Here is a 22,620-nt window from a genome sequence, read left to right as displayed (position 1 = left end):
AATGTTCCCAAATTTTGAAGGACAAAGGAAACGTCTCAAAAATGCCTGGCAATTTTTAGACATTGCTTCTACAGGCATTTTTTGCGTTTACTGATGATAGATTCCCACCAAATTGCCTGCTGCTGAGTGAAACTGGCATCCGGGGTTGAATTTTCAAAAATATTTTGAGGACCCCAGAAAATTTCCCAAACCAACCTAAAAATGGCCACTTCAAATCAAAACGTTGTGTTTTTATGCACGGCTTTTTGGTGGGTCTACTTCTATAAACATGCCCACCAAAGTTCACGTTGCTAAGTGAAACTGGCTTCGTTGGGCTGAATTTTATAAACTGAGATTTGAACAGTTTTTTTTGTTTCTCTGCAATTTATCAAATTTACAATGCTGAAAACACAATCGGATCACAATTTAACATCATCCCCCAAATATCCCGGAAATATCCAAAATGACCCTACGACATTTTGGTCTGAGACAAGAATAAACACTTATTATTAAACAGCTAAACGAGCTAAAAATGAGGTCCAGGCCGCTTGTTGCTTTGAAGCACTTTTACATCGTCAAGGTAACGAGCTGATTTGTTGTCCTTTTTATTTTAAGAAAAATCAATCTGAGTCCAGATGGCAGCCTTTAAATCAGAAGAGCGCAGCCTCTCACAGTGGCTGCCAGCCCGTTACCATGGCAACGCGGCAGCGAGCGTCGCCATCCAGGTCGAGTGCAGGCGAGCACTCCGCAATCTGCTCGGATGGTGGCAGGCCTGATGAGTTACGGAAGCTGAAGATGTTCACTGCTCACATTTTTGTGAACCCCGCCCCCACCACCCAAAAAAAAAAAAAGACACTTGTGGTTTCGTTTTGAATTGAAATACGTGCCTATGGAAAAATGTTGCTGTGCTGCAAATAGAGTTGTCATTTTTAGGAGGAAGAAAGAGTTGGACCTTTGTGATAAAAGTCATAAAATTAAGGGGAAAAAAATTAATAATATTAACAGGAAAAAGGCAGACAATAACTCACAAATTTACAAGAAATGTGTTGTTTTAGTAGGAAAAAAAAGTTTTTATAAAATTCGAGGCAGAAAAACTGTACAGATGTAATTTTGAGCAAGGTGGTAAATTTATGACCAAAAGTAATAATTGTTACAACAGAACTTAAAATATTGAGAGAAAAAGAGGCATAATTTCAAGAAAAAGTAGTAATGTTATGAAAGTTGTTTTTTTTTTTTTTTTACAATTTTAAAAGAATATTCACACAGTTTTCAGAGAAAAAAAAATTAATCTGGAGGAAAAAACATACTGAGGGAATTTTAATTTTACTGGAAAATAGTTATGTACCCGGTAGTTATTGTAATAGTTATGAACAGAAGTTTTCATTTTGAGTAGAAAAAGAGTCTGTTTAAAAAAAAAAAAAAAAAATCCTAGTTTTATGAAAAATGTGGTAATTGCATGACAAAACGTCAGAGGAAAAAGTCAGAACTTAACCACAGTCATAATTTTTACAAGACAATAGTTGTACTACCGAGAGAGAGAAAAAAAGGCATAAATTTGGTTTGAAAACGTCAACATGTTATGACCAAAAATAATTTGTGCCTTATTCATGCGGGAAAATACAATTGTGATGGACAGGGGGTTGTATTTTAGCATCAAAATGCCATAAAAATGGCAAACGGAGAAAAATGGATGGAATGACAAAAGATTGCTGACACTTGTTCAGTGGCCTCGTGCGCCTAAACACCGGCAAAAAAATGGAAACATTTTCTTCATTCTGGCTCGGAGTTGGGCCGCCCTCCCCTGAGGGGAAAGCGGCAGCCTGACATTTGCGTTGATCTTTCATGCTCTCACATCAATGCTGACTCCTACGCCCCCCTGGTGCACCCCCGTCGTGGCAATTAAAGCACCGGCGCACCTAACGGGAACTCTCGGTGTGACGAATGGAATCAAGAATCAGGCCAAGGGTTCAAGTTCAATATTTGTGCACAAAATTACAATCTTGATCACAAAAGGTTGTATTTTACCACATAAATGCAAGATGGTCCGCATGAAAGTACACCAAATGATATTTGGGGTGCAGGGAACAGCAGTATTGGCCCCAAGTGCTATGCCCTTAAATCAACGCTCACTCCCACGTCCCCCATAAAGAGACTCTCAATAGAATTAAGAATTAGGTCAGGGGTCATCATGGCCACTTCTCCTGCATCGAAATGCAGAATATCGGCAGACAGGAGAGCGGCCGTAAAATGTCACGCGGCGTTAATTTTAACGGCCGACAATTAAAAGCCAGCGCGGGTGTTTTTCTTTCGTGTAAAGTCACGGCCGGGCGATCTTTACAGCCGCGCTCTTTGGCCCAAAAAGTTAAGCGCTAAAATGAGCACCATAAACGGGGGGAGATATCGTCGCCGAATCAATGGGCTGGATTGATTGAATCGTGGCTAACGGTCCACCTTTATGGAGACAGAGGCCTCGCTACTTACTTACACTCAAAATCAAATGATGCGCTCCCAAAACACCAACAAAAAAAGGTAATTAACATTTTAATAGGCAAAATAGTCCTCTAAAGTTTTGTACTTTATAAAAACATAGTAATGACAGTGTAATAACACAATTAAAACAATGCAAAGAATTAAACCTTTGAAGAATCATGTTTTAATGTAGTCATCCAATCGGTTGTGTCTGGTGCATGTGCCTTAACCATCAGCGGGCCATATAATGTATACAGACAATAAGAGAAGATTGTCGCAACTAAGCGGTAGCGAAGGTATGCCTTTGAGTTTTGTTGTATCCTCTATCAACATGTGTCGCTATCGTTTGTAGTCATATCTATACAAGCTATTCAAAGGCCTCTAAATACCACAGCAATGATGTTCGTTTCACTAGCATGTCTACGGCCTTATGTATTGTGCGCTAGCATGAAGCTCGAGGATGTTCACAAGTGAATATGGTTTGCTTCAATACATGCTTCTAATTATGCACGATATCCATCTGAGTGTTGCTCGCCGTCTCTGCCGCCCGCCCCCTTTGCAGTTGAACAAACACGTGTTGATTTGATGAGGGTGCCCGCAGGTTTCAACGCAGCAGTGCAAAGAAGAATGTTTGGCACAATAAGCAACATGCCCGATAACACACACGTAGTATGCGCGCACAACCAACGTAGTACACGCACACACTCAGACACTCACATTAACACCCGCTTAGAATACTCTCAAAATTCCACACAGCACACACACACACACACACACACACACACACACACACACACACACACACACACACACAACCACACACTCACATTCTCTCTCATGCCCGTACACACACGTGGCACATTTGACCCGTCGTTTAGAAAAGAACGTTGCGTCCGAGTGACGCGTTCTGGCTCTCTGAGCGCCGGTCTGATTGAGGTCACACCCCCAACCTGTTGCCTACCCCCAACTGGCAGGTACAAATGAGTGTGAGGACCCCCTCCACACACACACGTGTGTGCGCTTGTTTGTGTGTGTTGGATTCCTCACATGCCCCACGTCGGGGGCGGCCATGATGGAGTTATGGCTATCTGCCGTTATCAGCCGTTATCAGCTGCTATCTTACCAGACGTCGTCGCTCCCCCGCCGGGACGTGTTTACGCCACGCGGCGTTCAGACGTGCCGACTCCTTCAGCGGGTCACGTTGAAGATATGGCTACACAAACACACGTTTTCAACGTTTACATTTCCAAGCTGCCTTTTATTTCCAAAATTCTGGAAAAAAAAGTGGCGCACACTCAGTTGAAATCTTTTTGGGGGTAACAATAACGTCATGGAGGTTTTGCCGTCGGGTTTTAAGATGCTGTACTGGACACAGTCAGCCCTTTTGTGAGTTTTTAATGGCATCCTCCTGGCTAATGACACTGGAAAGTATGTGCGTCTTGTTTTGTTGGACCTGACTGCAGCGTTCGATACGGTGGACCACAGAATTCTGTCTGCTCGTTAGCAGGACCAGGTGGGCATTTCGTGGTTCAGCTCTCTGGAGGGGGTTCGATCCTATTTGGCAGGCAGGACTTTCTGTGTTAGACTTGGGTTACTCGGAGTCCCGCTTTGCCCCAGTGTCGTATGGTGATGCACAGGGTTCAATTTTGGGGCCCCTGCTGTTTTCCGTCTATTTTCTGCCTCTGGGTTCCACCTTAAGAAAGCGTGGTATTTCCTTTCACTGTTATGTGGATGACAGTCAAATCGACATCCCACGAAGTAAAAAGGACAAATTCTCCTTAAGGCTCTCCTTTTTTGGCTCAAACAGGCTAATCCTCCACATTAATGCAATATTTGATGTGGTTAGTTCGTCATTGAAAGATGATCCTGCCTAAACGACTCCACATCAAGTATCCAAGAATTTTAGAGCGACAAGCGTATTTGATAAACCATCTTTAAGGAAAGAATACCACATTAGTTATGTAAATACGGGCACAAACCTGAGTGGATTCCATCAGGCTGTTTACGAGTGGCCTGGAAGCGTGCGCCAGCGAGAGCGCTTGTATTCATGAGCCTGGCCGCCGACAAGGGCGCATTATACATTTTCTATTAGGCCGCAAAGTGGTTGGCATGCAGATCACTGCTGAAGGATGAGTGCGACGTTTTATTTTATGGGGCAGCCTTACAAGACAGCCGGCAAATTGACTTGACTCAGATAAAACACGGCGGCGGGAAAGCTTACCGCAGCTAAAAAATTTTAAAAAACCTCCCCAAAACAACAGAGGTAGTAGATTAAGAACACTGCATAAGGCCACCTGACACACACTGAGCTTCGTATTTATTGATTGGCACCAAGAAGTTGCCATTTTTGAATGGAAATTGTATATTTTGCCAGTAAAGTGCACACACGTTGTGCACATTAGTGGCTTTGGTGCTTAAGAAGTGCAGTTCACGCTTACGTATCATTGTTTCATGGAACATGACAAAAATGAAAGTGCGAAACCCACAAGCTGGTTTGCATCGTTGATGTAAACTGAATCATTACTGACCGACTTATGTTCAGGCCACACTTGTTTGGAAGAATTTGTCAAAGGAATGCAATATATGATCACCAAATTTTCACTTTGGCACAACAAAAACGCAATACTTGACCCCTAAAAAATAACATATACTGCCCCCCCCCCAAAAAATGATACATTCTAGGCTCTCACCCTCCTGTCAAGTTTTGCAGTAAGGATAACAAAAGTCAGCCAGGTCAATTCAGAGAGCTGTCATTTCACCGCCGCCGCCGCCGCTTTCATGCTCGCGGCGACAGCTAATGCGAGCGACGTGTCACCGGCGACGGCTTGGAACACGGAGAGCGCGGCGGGGCGCCGACACGCCATCGATCTCGTTTGCACACAAACAGCTGATCAGGGAGCTGAACAGGACTAATCCATTTTATTGGATTTTAGCAGCAGGAATTCATCACTCCACTGCGGCCATCGGATTGGCTGCAGAACTTAAAACTTAACTTAAAAGTTTGCCGGACGACTACGCACGCGCGCGCACACACAAATGCAATGATGTTTACATTTCTACATCCGCGCAGACACTCACATTATCACAAGCACGTACGTACACAAACAGACACAACCACAGCTACATGCACACACACAAACTCACACGTTCACTCGCATACACACACAAGTGAGTCAATTTAGCAGATGGATTTATTTTGTTGTAGCGGTGTGAAATGAGAGCGGACCAAAAGGTTGTGATGTTCGTACGGCCGTCTGTCATTCTTGGCCTCATGAAGCAGCGTCTCCACAATCACACGAGTTGGACTGTGACTGCTCCTGGCTTCTTAACAGTTAAACAGAACTCACAGTTCATAGTGCCATACTGAGTCCAGAAAATTTAACTGGACTGGACTATCCCAGTATTTTATGACAAAATGTAGTCCACATCTAGAGAACCTGTGAACCGGAAACTTCCAGAGATCACACAGTCTTCCTGTTTGGACTGGCTCTCCTGAGTAGAGCACAACCACTCAAGGCCGAAGCTGCCAACTGGACTCTCTGACCGGCGGAACTTGGTAATAAAACCTCCTGAGTGGACAAGGACTCGAGTCAACTACCAGCTGGACTAACAAAACTGTAGTCCGCATCTCGAGTACTTCTGACCTGTGCCAGAATAACTACACTGCCTACACTGTCTTTTTATTTGACCCTTTCATGCACCCTGTAACCTGATAACATGATAAGCTGTCCGCTGTAGTAACCACTGTCCATGAAAGGGCCTACCATCTAACTCATCTACTGAACCTCCTTACTGGACCAAAAATCCCAGAGTCCACGTAGCGTGGATTTACCGACCTCGTCTGCCTCTAGGCCAAAACTGACCAATTTTCAGTCTAAAATAGTCCATCCCCGTTAGTCTACATAAGTACAAAGTAGTTCATCTACCAGCCAAAAGGACCCCTGCAAGCCTGTTAGCTTGTGAGCTAGCTGGTGATTAGCGCCTCTTGTCACGATGTGGAAAGTCCAGGAATGACTGGGTGGGAGATAATCCCGCCACTGGAAGCTTTAAGTGGATATATTTTCATTGCTCAAACATGTAGCGATAAGTGAGATGCTAGCCAAAGTAGCTGGTCTAATTAATTGGAGGACCCTCCTCACATTAAATGCCAAAATGTAGTCAATGTCATGAAATGTTTGCTCCATTTGATAAACTCCTAATGAGGAAACCACGGTGCACGAAACAAAAGCAAGACCGTGAAGCTTGACGTCGCTAATCTGCTATCAAAATGATTATGGTTATGATTCATATGTAATTAAATCCAATGTGATGTCATCTTGAAAACCCAAACAGCTTGGAGCCACGTTTAATTGCTTTGCGGTCTCACAACACATTGGCTGGTTACCCGTCACGCCAGCGACTTTACCCGCTGACAAAAAAAAAACAACAAAAACAAGAAGAAATGACAAGTGTCATCACAATCTGTTCTTCATGGTAAATGCCATCAAGCCTGGCAGGAAATGGAAGATTCCTCCTAAGATCTCATTAGCAGTCACACAATGCGGCTGGGAGAAAATAAGATTGAAAGTTGGAAAAAAAAATGTCCGCCCTAAAAGCTCCTTCTGATTAATGCTGCATAGAAATGCCATTGGATAAAATAAAGGAGGTCATTCTGGAGCGGGACAGTAATCCGGTTGGCTGCTGAATGCTAATGCTGACATGAGGCGTCAATCGGAGAAGAATTTCAACAGCCTCCTGTGAGCCAAATCATCTTTTTGGGTTAAGGAGAAAAGAAGACATGAACTGGACAACTTGGCTCAACTCAACTTTATTTATAGAGCACTTTGAAAACATGAGACAACTGGAGATGTTTACGGGGGACTGGCTGACTCCAAAACAAAGTGAATTACAGTAATCCATTTGTGATGTAATAGTGCTGTGGATTCCAGTTTCTATGTAGTCTTGTGCATGAAAAGGGCTTCACCTTTGCCAGCTGTCCAAGGTAAAGATGGACTTGACAACTGCACAGCTTTGCTGATTCAATTTAAAAATCAATCCAACTGAAAAATGTTGACTTTGCATACTGTCAACAAGGGCATCTGGGAACAAACACTGTCACTTCAGTTTTCTTTCCTTTAGGATTTAAAAACTTCCAAGGCCATCGAGGTTTTAATGTCTCTGAAACGATGAAAACGGTTTTGCTGAGAAACCATCTTTCTTCCTGAACGGGTCAGAAATCTCACTAACTAAGCACTCTCGGAGTAGAAGCAAGGGCAGAAAATATAAGGAGAAGAGCAGCGGCCTCAAAATTGAGCCCTGTGGAACTACTAATGCAACAGCGCCACACATAGTTCTCTCTACTGATAGTAGATTTGTGTGTGCGTGTGTGTGTGTGTGTGTGTGTGTGTGTGTGTGTGTAATAGTTGCGCACCTCTTTTTCATTATTTGTGAAGTTTTTGGGTTCCATTTCTTCTAAAAATATTTGTATATACATTTATGCTAGCGCTATTTTTCATTGTGCTCACTGTAACATGTTTTGCATTGAGATGATGGCATTTTTTTTAATCAACTCGTCAATATTGTTGCGTTAAATTCCCTAAAAGGTGTCACGATGCATCTCAAATCCATTGAGACAGCCTCTACGTGATTGTCCTTGAGCCATCGAATTACCTTTGATTTTTTTTTCTTTGTGTGTGTGTGTGTGTGTCTGGCAAACATCTTTGTAATGAAAATGGATATTGCAAGGAGGAGGAGGTCCAAATCAAACCTTTTGTTCCCCTGGAATGGGAAAAAAAAGGAAAGAAAAAATGGAGAAGAGGCATGAAAGGGAACTGATTGATTATGTGCAAAGGAGAAGAACAAAAACACATGGGGCAACGGTGTCCTTTTCTTTCACGCGAGTCCTTGTTTCCTCTTTTGATACGTCCACTGATTTATTTTGACAGACGCCTCATTGACTTCCTGCGTAGGAACGCCTCTGATGGCACCGAGGGGAAAATCAAAAAAGGACAATTAAGACAGCCGTCATTTGACCCTCAGTGCGACAATAAAACAAGTGGGAAAGAACTCTTATTGTAAAGGCGTTTGGCTTTTGTTCAAACTGACCAAATACACTTTAAATGCTCGTTTTTATGTGCACACCTCTCTTTATGTATCCAATCCAATCCATGTGGAGTACTCTATGGTGAGAGCCAAAGCAAAACACCTCAGTTATGGTTCGCTGTTTGTATTTTTTAATAGCTCTTTATAAGGGCTGGACCAATATGGATTTTTTTTTTTTTTTTTTTAGGGTGATGGAGATTCTGATATATGGCAGAATAAATTTTGGATCAATCATCTAATATATATATATATATATATATATACATACAATGAATAAAATTACTTTTTTTTTCCTTAATGCTTACTATATGTTTTACTATACTTTACAATTGAATATTTGTTTAACTTTACAGTAGAGAGAAAGATAGGCCATTTTTTTCCAGACTTTCTGGGTGGTTTGAATGGCATTATCTTTGTCTATGTTGTAGTGAATTCATGTGTAGTAAAAAAAATAAAATAAAAAAAAATAAAGCATTTCAATGTCATTTTTGATTGCTCACTTGTGGCAATATTGCTTTCAATTAGTTTCTTAGTTTATTTGTGCATTTTTTTAACCAACAGTCATGATTTTATTTTTGTTCAGTACATGTGTGTTCATTAAAAATGTCAACTGAAAATGATCACGGTGTATAGAACAATATCAGACGTCAACTTAAATTATGAGACTTTAGTCAATTCCATGTCACATATGCTATTTATTCTCTAGCATGTCAGCACCTTTCAAAACGTGCCCAGCTGAAACATGGACACAAAAGTCTTTCAACTGTGGACAAACTGAACTTATTGCTGCTGGTCTCCTGATTAGTCTCCGGTCCTGCTCTGATTAGAAAGCAGGCTCGAGCCGCTAACCGCTAATCCGCGCTGAAAAATAATCACGCGAACACTCACCAGCAGCAACAAATTGGTCCTCGGCTTCAAATATCTTCTCATCCGTCGCGCTAAAGCTAATACATTGCGCTAACGCTAACACACTAGCCTCACCTAGCATCCACTTGACTAAAATGTCATCCATGTCGGCATATAAAGGAAGGACGGCGACGGGATTCCGAGAATCACCGGAGGAGGTGGCTAATCATTAGCCAGTTAGCCTCCGGGAATCCAGTCTGCTCGGACGCAGCTTCCAAAGATCAGCGAGCGATTTATAGTCGGCGCCCCCCCCCTTGCGTAACCCCCAACACAAAGGCCGCCAGACCCACTTGAGCTGAGCGATGGAGTTCATAAAAGCCCCATCCAAAAAAAAAAAAAAAAAAAAACATTAAAAAAATCCCCCGGGGGAAACAAATGAGTAGGACATCAATCACGGACGTATAAAAAGTTGAACTTGATGAGATGAAAAAGAAAAAAGAAAAGACACTGAGCACACACAAACAACAGGGATGAGGAAATAACATTGGGTAAATGCAGCCTCCTGGGTAGCAAGTGAACATCAAGCCAAGGAATTTTATATGCCGATTAAATAAAGTCAATACAAACTATGTGACGTCTACATGAAGTCTTTCATGTCAACACGGAGGCTCAGCAAAGTCTATGAAATTTTTCAAGATTACATGAAGTCTTTATGAAGTGTAAATTAAGTCCACATTGAAGCCTAAATGAAGTCCACATGGCGTCCTAAATGAAGTCTACATGATAACTTCATGAAGTCAGAATGAAGTCTCCATGAATGCTACATGAAATCTCAAAGTCTCCATCAAGTCTCTAAGAAGCTTACGTGTAGTCAATGTGAACTGATAAGGAAATCGACGTGAAATTCTAAATGAAGTAAACATGAAGCTCGAAAAAAACTCCACATGTAGTGTTGAAACTCAAAAATATCCTCATGAAGTCAAAATACATTTTAAAAGAATCCACATTCACTCTAAATGAAGTCCACATCCAGACCGCATGAAATCTTTTTGAAGTCAAAATGAAGTCTACCTGAAGTCAACTGAGAAGTCCACATCCATACAGGACCTCAAAATGAAATCGAAATAACCTCCACATAAATTGTACATGATGTCCTCATAAAGGCTAAATGAAGATGAAGTGATGTCGTTCATCTGAAGTGAAAGTGAAGTGTAAAATGAAGTCCAGTGGAAATTCTACACTCTCAATGAAGCATACATGAAGTTGGTCAAGTCCACGTGAGGTCTAAATCATGTCTAGATGATATCTAAATGAAGTATACGTGTAATTTATGTGAACTCACGAAGAAGTCTAGATGAAGTCTACATGTAGTAAATCTGAGCTGAAAATGAAGTCTAACGAGGTCCATAAGATGTCCACTTGCAGTCTATAGGAACTCAAAATGAAGTGTGCATGAAGTCCTCATGATGTCTCAATGACGCTTACTCAAAATTAAGTCTCCATGAAGTCCATAAGAACTCTACAAAGTCTAACTAAAGTACGCATGAAGTCTATCAGTTCCACCTGAAGTCTAAATGAAATCCAAATGAAATGAAATCCAAATGAAAATCTGAGATGAAGTCTACGAAGCCCTTATGAGTCTAGTGGACATGATGAAGTCTCCGGGAAGGCGGTCCGGTCAGAGCCAAGCAATGACATCATCATCATCATCATCCCGCATGCGTTGCTAACGCAGGGGGGGACCCTCTTGGCGCGCACCCCCTGCCCCCGCTGAGAAGTGAAGGCCCCCAGTGTGAGGCCGTCCAAGGATGTGCCCATCTTTGTGCGCTGAATGCTCCCACCTTGTAAAGACGCGCTAATGCGGCGTGGCCATGCCACAATGGTGGCGTGCTCGTTTGCCAGGGAGAATGAAGAGAGAACCCCACCCCCACACCACCCCACCCCCATGTGATACCCTCCAACTCCACTGTCACCCGCCCGCCTCCCCGTACCCCAGTTTGCCTGAGAAAAGAACTTGTTTTCTTCCGGCGCATTCTTAGCATCCGTAACTAAATATCAGCAAACAAGGCTCGGGGAGGCCTTGACGGAGGTAACAACAACAGCAAGTCCACTGGAGAACCGCCAGGGGTCCCCATGCTGCTCGAAGATGGCACCACAGTAAAAGAATAAAATTATGACAAATGACCATCTAAAAAGGGTTTTAATATTATGTAAAATCAACATATATGATTTCAAGAAAAATTAAGGTATTTTGGCAGGATGAAATTTTCTTGAATATTTTTGGGGAAAAATGATTAGAATTTTTTTTCTCTTTTAGAAAACCAGTAACACGAAAAAAAAAACATTTTGCGGGAAAAAAAGTTGCACGATTCGGAGGTTTTTTTTCCTTTTTTTGTGGGAGGGAAGTCGAAATTCTGTTAACTTTTCTTTTGATGGCGGCGCGGGCACCCGCAGCGGCTCCTCTTGTTGCATGTTGTTTTGAGAGGGAAGAAATTTCATCTGTGCTGTATGTTGCATATACAACACATTTGACAATAAAGTTGTCCTTGATTTGACTTGACAAACATTTTCTTTTTAGAAAAAAATATTCTCTACATTGGTGGTAAGATTTTAAGCATAAAAGAAAAAAAGAAATGTTTCTAAAAAGTCTTCAAAGATAATAATAAGAATTAAATTATTTTTTTAAGTGGTGTCATACATTACAGTGAAATAAAGATGCAATATCACCAGTAAAAAGGCACGTAATTTTGAAAAAAATAGTATTCATTTTTTTATTTTTTTTTTTTTAGAAAATAGGCATAACATTTTTAGAACTGTCATTTTTGGGAGTTTGCTTTCAGCAAAGCCAAAGTGTACGTAAATATATGTTTGGGAAGAGAACCTTGGAAAAAAAAATGCATATTAAATTGCAATATTTAGGAAAACATTTCCTCTTTTTCCAAATTGTTCAGTGTTCTTGTTGGGTACGTGCCACTTTGCACACCAAACGCGCATGAGTCTTCATCTTTCAAGCTCCAGTGAAACATTCCAGGCCCAAGCGAGGAAAAAAAACGGGGAATTGTTGGAATTTCCCAGCGTAAAGAAAGCACAAAAAGGAGGCGGAAAGTGAGGAAATGAAAGCGGCTACTCACCGACTTAGCATCACTTGGTCGCGGGTGGGGTTGCGGGGCAGGCGGGGGGGTGGGGGGTCCGAGTGGGGACTGGGTGGGCGTGCCTTCCTTTTCACCGCGATCCTGGGAGAGACGATAGTGAGAAGGAGGAGGGCTGAGTCTTTCATTCACCGGCCGTTCATGAACGCGGCAAAGACCCACAGTGGCGCTCTCGTAAACAAACCGCAACTTTTCAATGGAGCTTAGGGGGCGGGGCCGTAATGTGTGTGCGTGTGCGTGTGTGGGGGGGGCTTGCGGGGGTATACCTTAAAAGTTCATCAGAGTTCAAGCGCGTTAGAAGCCGGAAAGCTAATCAACAGTAGAGAAATTACAGTCAAGTGACGCGTGCGCGGAAGTTAGTTTAGCTTAGCGCTTCATTGAAAGCGATCCGACTAATTGGAACAAATGACGGCGGCCTGTTACCGTGGCAACCCGGACAAGCGGCCCAGACTCGCCTGCGACTGAAAATAGACACGAATGAGGAGGGGGGCTGCCTTGACGTAAACCACCCCCCGATTAACATGTCGATATTTATATAATGCATCTTGTGCTTTTCAAATTTTTGCTCCTTCCACGTAGTATCGCCAAGAGCAACATTCAAAATGCAGATGTTTCATTGCTAAAAAAAAAAAAAAAAAAGTGTATTTCGTCTATAAACGTGATGCACTGTATGAACATTGTCATTGCACTAAAACGCCCCCCCCCATACCAATGTGGCCCCTTCCCACCGTCGCCATTATCTTCATTATCACACCTATTCACTGCAGCAAGTCAGGAGGAATAATTCCCATAAAGCCCTTCGTGTGACACCACTACAGATGCACACACTGCTTGGCTCGTTCAAAATTAGTACACTGGAAAAAAAATTACTCCATTTTAATTCATCAAGTGGTTGTAAAAATAAATGGATTTTTTTTTTTAGGTAGCTGTATAGTCTACTTAAAATACTTTTCATTCAACAAAAGCTTTTTTTCCAGAGTGGAGCAGATTACCTACATCATGAAAGTGTTCCAAAGTTCCGCAGGCAACATCTAAATGATCAAAACTCGAATAACTGGCAAAAATAGCAAGTAATCGATAAAAATTGTCACAAATGAATTCAATTTACTCCGATGCTGCAAGTGTGTACGGTTTAAGCAACTTAATAAAAGATTTCCAAAATCCTATAATCATCCAACCATTAATAATGAGCAAATCTTTAAAAATATATATATTATGTTGAAACAAGCGATATCTCAGGCATCTGCATCGTAAGGAGCTTGTCAATTCAAACCAAATTGAAACCAGATGTGATCAAGATGAGACATGACAGAAATCTAAACGCAACATGTCCATTATTCAGAATCCCTCCTCATTCTCCTGCTTTGACTGACACTTTTGCACCTCCTCCTCCTCGTAGCTCTTCCTCCTCCGCTCTCCATCACAATATTTGACGGCTGTTTACACGTCGGATCAACTTTGAGGCTTATCTCTCCACATTCATGTGGTAAGGCAGCAACATAAGAGAGACCGCCTAATGGAAAGACACGTCACAAGGTGTTATTTTGGTGAACGTCGGGTTAGATTTCACTCAAGCGCGCCGCTCTTATCTGATGCTACCGCCACCAAACATGCGCCCAGTAGCAGCGACATCAAAGCTGTAAATCAATCCAAACTAAAGATCAGTCTTTATTTGGACTTCATTTAAATGTTTTATTTTTTTATTGTATTGTATTTTTTTTTTTTTTTTTTACAAAAGATGAATAGCAAAACTTTGATCAGATAACGGACAGATGGATTTTTCCGGTCATAACAAATAATTACCAAAAATTAAAAACAGGAAGTGTTCAGCCCTATTTTGGGGGTATTTACATGAATAATAACTTTTTGAGGGGTCAAAAAGTATAGGAATTCTCAGGAAATGGAGAAAAAAAAAAGACCCGCATGAATGAGTCACCATTCAAGAATGTTAAATCAGAAAAATGATGTCCAGTAGGGGTATAGTGTAAAAGTCTCGTGTGCCTTTTTAGCATCTTTTTGTGCATTTATTGGGCCAACAAAACAAAACACTGCTGCTGTAGTACAACAGCCACAACATCAAAGGCGCTGGACTGAGACTAAATCCAAAGGAAAAGAAAACAATGAGCTCCCGCGGCGAAACTCCAGTCCCGTAATCCTGGAACTGTGGATCAGTCAGTCTGGCACGATCTCCACCCAAAACCAGGAGGACATCCAACCCCACAGTGACGAACCTCCGATAAGACACCAAGTATGACTTTCATGCTAAAATCAAAAACGAAATGTGAAACTATGCACAAATGCCGGCGGCTCCTTATTTTCGTGCGAGGCTCACTGCGCCGTGGTGGCAGAAAGTCAATCCAAAATTCCGCATGCTCAGGCCACATCAAGAGCTACGTTCTCACCAAAGGGCATGATGCCCGATTCAGATTTTTTGGTGAAATCTGATCTTTCTCTGTAGTCAACCTGATTCTCAGCCGGACGAATTTACTCCACCGATTTTTGATATTTTGACAAATATCGTCTGATTCTGAAAACCTGACGGCCGACAAGAGATCACTTTAATCCTGTTAACTTCCGGGAACTGTTGCTTTTAATGTTCAGTTAACTTTATGAGAGAACTTTACAAGTCAGCTGTGACCACTCCCACAGCGGCGGACTTCCCTCTCGCAAGTCCGCAGGCCTCCACTCATCTGCAAAATGACCAACACCAGCTCGAACAAAAATAGAGCCCAAGAAGTGCACGCTTGTGGCTCATTACAGGCACAATGAGGCACTGTGGAAAATACAGGAAACAAGTGGACTGATATGTGCAGCAAAAATACAGCTGTCATAATTCAAAGGACAACCATAAGTACGATATAAGCGGAAAAATAATGTACACGGCCAATCCTATCGAGCGGGCGACATGCAAACGGGCAGTGTTTGCTCTGAATTTGGCTCACGTTCATGAGCTCATCAGCTAAAAGGATCAATGGGGTCTTTGATGAGACGAGGATTTGAGGCTGATGATTATTGATGAGCTGCGTCAGTCGGGCGTCTAGCGTGGACGGGTGGACATTGAACTTCTTGCACCACTGCAACATCACTAACACACCAGGAAAGCAGCACCATTTTGTAGAAATGTCGCCCAAAAGTAGAGGTAGTAGTGGTTTCATTTTTTGCCATCTCGATAGGGTATTCAAAACGATATCAAAAGACAAGGTGTGTACCTTTGTTGATAATCTATGACAATAAGGTTCTAACAGTTGCTCGCAAAGACACAATATGTTCAACAAAGACAATATGTACTGTATATTTGTCGCTCATCAAAGATTGTTTGGATTTAAAACTCATCAAAGACACAATATATCTAACTTGTTGAGTTGCCAGGAACTTGGACGCTTGTCTTACAAACTCATTCTGGTGCCGATTTCATCCTGTCAGCAAAGATGTCGCATAAAAGCAAATTGATAGAATCTTCTTGAGACAAACATAAAAAAAGTAATCCAAAGCCTCATTAAAAAAAAAAAAAAAATCTGAATGAGTGCTGTAACAATGCATGCACTTGGCAGGACATTGAACGCCTCGCGCTGAGTGGAAGCTTTTAATGGCTCGCCTCCTTTTTTTTTTCCTGCACATTGCAGCTCAAATCCTTCATCTGTGTTTTACACACACGCACACACATGCGCGCGCGCGCACACACACACACACACACACACACACACACACACACACACACACACACACACACACACACACCCGACCGTGTGGTCAAGTGGAGGCGAGGCAGGCCGCCATGTTGGATGAGGGCCAGGTCAGTGCACTGCAGGGAGGTCTGCCTGCTTCTTTGTTTTGCTTTTCTTGCTGGAATTTGACTTCCAGAGAGCGTTGTGACGCTCATCAAAGACAATGTGAAACTCTGCTGTTGAAATCAAACACACGTCAAACTGTTAAAATAATTTACACTTGCAACTTGGTTGTTTATCAAAGACAAAGATGAGTAACTTTGGCGTTCAATCAAAGACACGAGGTGTGACTTTGGAGCTGTTTTTATTCAAATGAAAGACCAGACTGTGTGACTTGTCGCTCAGAGAGGATACGTAAAGGTTAGATGTATTCAAGGATAACATGTAACTGCCCCAATGAAAGACAGAGACTTTTCTAGCTCATCAAAGAGAAGCTTCCGAAACTTTGTTGCTCACTCCTCAATCACAAATCGTCAAAATCACAGACCAGATTGCTCATCAAAGACATGAACATTAGCATTAGCATTAGCGCAGTTCCTAGCACAGAGTACTAAAATGGACGGCAGGTGACCTCGATTGACCTTGCAGTGATGCCAAAGACAAAGTGTGTGTGTGTGTGTGTGTGTGTGTGTGTGTGTGTGTGTGTGTGTGTGTGTGTGTGTGTGTGTGTGTGTGTGTGTGTGAAGCTAATAAGAGTCTCCATACTAGGCTGTGAGCCGTCCAAAAGGAGGACGAGCTGCCTTCGTTATCTCCATCACGCAGACGTGGTTCCCCGCCGTCCTCCATCTCTTGTTTGGGCACGTGCGCGCCACAAGGGCCGCCCTCAAACAAGATGCCGCGGTGGCGTGGATTGATGCTAAGTTGAAGCGTGGGTGAATCTCATTTCTTAATTTCTGACGTCCACCTTGATGAGTGAAAGTTGATTTTTTTTTTTTCTGTCGTGCTTAATAAATCATGGATCGCGATTGAAGCGGCCGAGGCCGAGAGGCTCCGTTTCTTCGGCCGGCACATTCATCACTGTCACACACCTCCTGCCTGCCACAAAGACGCTGCCGTTGTCATGGTCACCAAAACAAAACAATCGGAGCAGTTGAGTCGAGTCGAGTGAGCCGCAAGAGGACATGACATCACGCTTCTTACCCCCGGGTTTACGATTTGGAGCATTCTGCTACATGATATAGCCTCAAATACAAGTTAGAATGTATGACGGGGAGCAAAAGTTGGGGTTTCAAGGTAGGGTTTCAAGCCAAATTAGTGTTTGAAAGTTTCAGGTCAGAGTTAGGGATGTAAATGAGAGTTTCAAGTCTGGGTTAGGATTTCAATTTGAGGTTTGAAATAAGTTTTTCAAACTGGGGTAATGTTTTGATATTTGGGTGTCAAGGAAGGGTTAGGGTTTCATGTTAAGGCTTCAATCATGTCTAATGGCAAACGTTAGGGTTTTAAATCAGGTTTTTGAGGCTGTGTTACAATTTCAAACCAGGATTAACTTTCCAAGAAAACAGTGTCTTGCTGTTGCAACCACAATTATCCCTTTATTGCCGATGTCCGTAAACGCCCGCCTGGCTCGTTTTTCTTCAGCAAATAGTTTTCTTTTTTCTTGCCGCCCGCCGCAAGCCGGTTTCCATTCGCCGCGTCTCTGGGGTGGCTTCAGCTGCCATCTGTCACTCAGGCCACCGTTCTCTTTCGTCTTCCCGAAAAAGCAACAAAACAAAACGTGAGCATGCCGGGCAAGTCATTTCCAAGACACAAAGTGCACCAAGAGCACACAAAGTGGCGATTTTGGGGTTTCAAATTAGGGTTTGAAGAAGAATAAAGTTTGGGCTAAAGTCTGACTTGGGGTTTAGAGTTTCACATTGTGCTAGCAAGCAAAGGTTACGTTTTAAGGGGTTTTAAGCCTGATTGACGGCTTCAAATCAAGATTTCAAGATGAAATAAAGATTTCAGTTTAGGGTTTTAATTTCATGTTCAGTGCAGGATTATGGTTTCAAATTACGGTATAAAGTCAGGGTTTGATTTTGCGATGAGTGTCTGAACCGTGCCGACACAGCGCACTGTAATTTGTAGTCAAAGTGATTGAAGATGTGTTGGCGTCATGGCTCGGACATTTTACTTGAAGCTTTTACCTTATTAAAACACGCAGCGCACGTCAGCACTTTGCTGCCTTTCACTTCATCAGATGAAACCAGACGCCTAATGTCATGCAATTGACACCACATTAGCAGAAACAACCGGAACACAGTTTTGCATGTTAGCACTACCAGGGAGCGCTTGTTCACTTTTGTCAAACCTTGCAGAAAAAAGGCCTACGTTAGCTTCACTGACGGGTCGGACCGATCAATCAGCTGGAAGATTTAATTGGGTGATATTCACGTTTTTTCTTTTTAAGATTGGCAAAAATCTGATGATTTTGACGGGGTTTTTTTCTTTTTACACATTACAGCAAAAACAAAAACAAACATAATAACATTCTAAGGCCTCCCGCGAACCCCCAAAAACTTTAAAACAAACACCAAAGACAATTTGGTTGAGTCGTCCTTGAAGCCAACAAACATTCATTCCCAACATCCTTGATATCGTTTGGAACAGCGTGTTGAATGAGCTGCTTTGCTTCCTAAAGCTTCTGGAAGCTGCTGCCATGCATCCATCCACACACACACACACACACACACACACACACACACACACACACACACACACACACACACACACACACACACCTTTCAAAAGGAACAGTGTTCCTGCCCCCACAATGGCCGCCTCCGTTGGGCACTTTCTCCTCCGCCTCCTTTCTTCGCACCAGGGACGCCGGAGAAAAGGCACATGCCTTCACGTCCACAAAGACACACAACACATACAGAAATGCACACATACAAACAAACACACACATACTCATAGACACACAAACACCCACCGACACAGACACACACGGTTGGCACACGCACATACTCACACACACACGTACAGACACACACACGCAAACACACCTCGACACTCACATGCCCACATGCACACACATGGACACACAAACATACACAAACACACACATACAAACACATGGACACAATTGCACACTCACACAAACAGAAACACACACATGCACATTCACACAGACACACACACTGGAAAGACAGATTCACACACACACACACACACACACACACACACACACACAAAAACACACCACACACACACACACACACACACACACACACACACACACACACACACACACACACACACACACGTGCTCTCACACGGACTCACGCTCTGACACACACACTGAAACCCACTCCTGTATGTGAATACACAAACACGCTTATAGGCTACACACGCTAACACAAACATGCATGCAAATGCATCAGCACACAAATACATTTGCGTTACCCCCCCACACACACACACACAAAAAGCCCCACTTCTCAAAGTCAGTCATTTATTGTTCCGTCAGTTAACAACAACGTTATCCTTCAGCCAGTGAAACTGGACCGGCTCTCTATATGCAAACAGTGGAGGCTAATGGAGAGCTAATTAGCATGATTAGCAGTGTTAGCACAGATTAGGTTGCTGTGGCCGCGTCTGGTTTCACACCACACTGAGGTTGAGTGTCATGGCGGGCGCAGAGAGAGTAAAGGAGAGAGAGCCAAGGCCACGCAGGGCAACAATACTAGGAGGCGAGGAGGGGGGTCAGAGGGAGGTCTCTTCTCAGACAGACATGTTGGAATTATTCATTTCCAACATGGTGTATCAGACTACGTCCTGCTGATGTGTCTCGTTAGCGGCGTAGCGTGTCGCTAGCTAGCCCTGCATGTGTCATTTATTTCTCAACGTGGCTTTCAATGACACTCAGTAAAAGGTACGCATGTGAAAATGAGCCTCATTTCAGTGGGCTTTCAGGGTTAATGATGGGAGTCACACAGCAAGCATGCAATTGATTTTGAAAGATATCTGAGCCAGGATTCTTGAAGGTGCTCGGGGTGAACCTCGGGTGATTTTCCAATACTAGGAGCAAGAGCCCAATTGATTTACATCTTAGCATCAACTTCTGCTATGTATTTAATGGGGGTAAGAACCCTGTTGATTTTACATTTTGCTGCCAGACATTAAAACTTCAGATAATTTACCAGATAAGAAGCAAAAAACTTGACATCATCCATGTCAATTTCTGCCAGATCTTTAAACTTTGGAAAGTCATACAACACCATGAGCAAGAACCTTATGGATTGTACACAAATCTGACAGATCTCGAGTAGATTTAAGATGATTTTACTCTATCAGGGGGAGAAACCCTTTTGATTTTACATCAGCCATATCAAAATGCTGCCAGATCTTTAACTTTCTGATAACTTTACTATCCAGGAAACAAGAACCATATGAATTTTACTTCCAGGTCAACCGTTGCTTGGTATTTATACTTCAGATGAATGTACTTTACTAGGAATAAGAACCCTACTGATTTTACATATTGCTGCCAAATGTTCACCTTTAAGATTATCGTACAACATCAAGGGCAAGAACCCTAAGTGTTTTCCACCTTGCTTGATCTTTGAACTTTTTAGCTGACTGTATTAGTTTTCAACGATATCTGAGCCAGGGATCTCTCCTTCAGTAGTTAAAAAAAATCCTGACATCAGAGCCATCTGATGAGAGGCTAGGGAACTGCTAAAATCCACACCATCACACCACCACCTTCTTATTGAAAAAGTCGATTGTGGTGTTAAAACTCTTCGAGCAACAGATATTTGAACACAAATGTTTCAGCAACACATGTAGGTGGAAAATAATTACAACACTGACAGTCATACATTCTTTATCCTCTGAGTAGAATGACTAACATTACCATATTGAGGATTTGAAAAGAGCTGAGACCATCTCCATGTACAATATGTCCATCTGTCTGTCATATACTGTCTCCAGGTGGCCAAGGCGAGCACAGCGGAAATTCCCACGAGAAATTACCTGAATCACCCCGTTACAACCCTACGTCAAAATCATCTGATTGGCGACTAGGGAAATACTACAATCGACAGGTGATGCCATGATATCACCACTATGCGTTCAGCCCGAGGAAAGTAAGAGCACACTTATGTGACAAACGGCACATTTTCTTGCTGACTGCGTGTTAATTGGCGCTATGATGTCACTGCTATTAAGTGCGACTGAAACTGGGAAAAGAGAAGATGTCCTGGCCTCTGTGAAGCATTCATCAAAACGAGCCAGGACAGAGACGGCAAGGAGTGCGATCTGGTTCTCCCGACATCAAACTTTCATGTCCTCCCAGACGACGACAACCCAGCGACCCCGTGGCCCAGACAAGGAGCACCTGTTTAAATATGCCTCATTGCAAATTTGATGAACGGCTACAGTGTTGGTTTAAAAAAAAAAAAAAAAAAATCAATAATGTATGCTGACATCAGACGCCACGGTAGTACCGACCCTCCGGAGAGACGGCAACAAAAGGAGCCGTAACAAAGGCGGCGTGGAGAAAGTGGAGTTGGTCCGGTTGACCCTGCCGCCCCTCCTTCCCCTTCGAAAAACCACTAACTGACCGCCCCGCCTCCCCAAAAAACACCACAAGGAGCTGTCAAGAGCCCTCATAAATTCATCAGGCATGAAAAGCTGCTTTCCATCTAAAAGGAACTACCCGGGATTCTCCGAGCGGCGACAAAAACACTAATCCGCCGTAAGACAAGTGGGTTCGCACTCGGAGAAAAACAATCGTGTGAGGATTCACATGTGTGGATAATAAGCACAGGAATAGCTTTTTTTTTTAACACATATATTGCTGCTGCTGACTTTTATTGCTGCTTTTGTTCACATTCACATCTGCATGTGGTATATTATTCAGTTTATTGTTGTCATTCCTGTGTAGTTCTCACTGCACTGCCACTAAGTTAGCAGTGCTGGTGTTTTTTTGAGGACACTTAGAATGCTGCTGACTAATCTTGCCGCTAACCACATTCACTTCCGTATTAACGGTATCCATAGATTCATGTACAGTTTGCAGTATACAATATATATAGTGCTGCACAGTATTTATTATTCAGGTACAGTTGCTTATTGATAAATGTATTTTTTTCCCCAAGATACAATTTTGCTGACTATTCTTGCTGCTTTACTTCACTTTCACATTTTCACAATTACTATCTATTCATGTAAGGTTTGCCATTCAGCTTTAGATATATACTATTTATTATTCGTTGACAGTCACTTAATGATACACATCACCAGAATAGTGCCGCTGACTAGTCTTGCTGCTATTCACTTCTAGTATCTATTTACTTTGTGTAGTTTTCCATTTGCATCCGGACATGTATTGTATTTAATGATACTGTCCACGTTCGCTTCTCTGTACAACATATAGATTTATTTAT

General features: G+C 42.5%; 1 protein-coding gene across 3 annotated transcripts in view; it reads right to left on the bottom strand.

Annotated features, from left to right (window-relative positions):
- sema5ba (sema domain, seven thrombospondin repeats (type 1 and type 1-like), transmembrane domain (TM) and short cytoplasmic domain, (semaphorin) 5Ba) overlaps positions 1-9,639 on the bottom strand; it is a 61,444-nt gene extending 51,805 nt beyond the window's left edge. For all 3 annotated transcript variants that reach the window (XM_019880693.1, XM_019880703.1, XM_019880711.1), the window contains exon 1: positions 9,412-9,639. In XM_019880693.1, the coding sequence (XP_019736252.1) occupies positions 9,412-9,541 (130 nt within the window). In that variant the 5' untranslated portion in view covers positions 9,542-9,639. The remainder of the gene's footprint in view (positions 1-9,411) is intronic.
- Between the last annotated feature and the right edge of the window lie 12,981 nt (positions 9,640-22,620).

The sequence above is a fragment of the Hippocampus comes genome, unplaced genomic scaffold (genome assembly GCF_001891065.2).
Source record: "Hippocampus comes isolate QL1 unplaced genomic scaffold, H_comes_QL1_v1.1 scaffold214, whole genome shotgun sequence".
NCBI lineage: Eukaryota > Metazoa > Chordata > Actinopteri > Syngnathiformes > Syngnathidae > Hippocampus > Hippocampus comes.
This window is presented reverse-complemented; position numbering and strand designations above follow the sequence as displayed.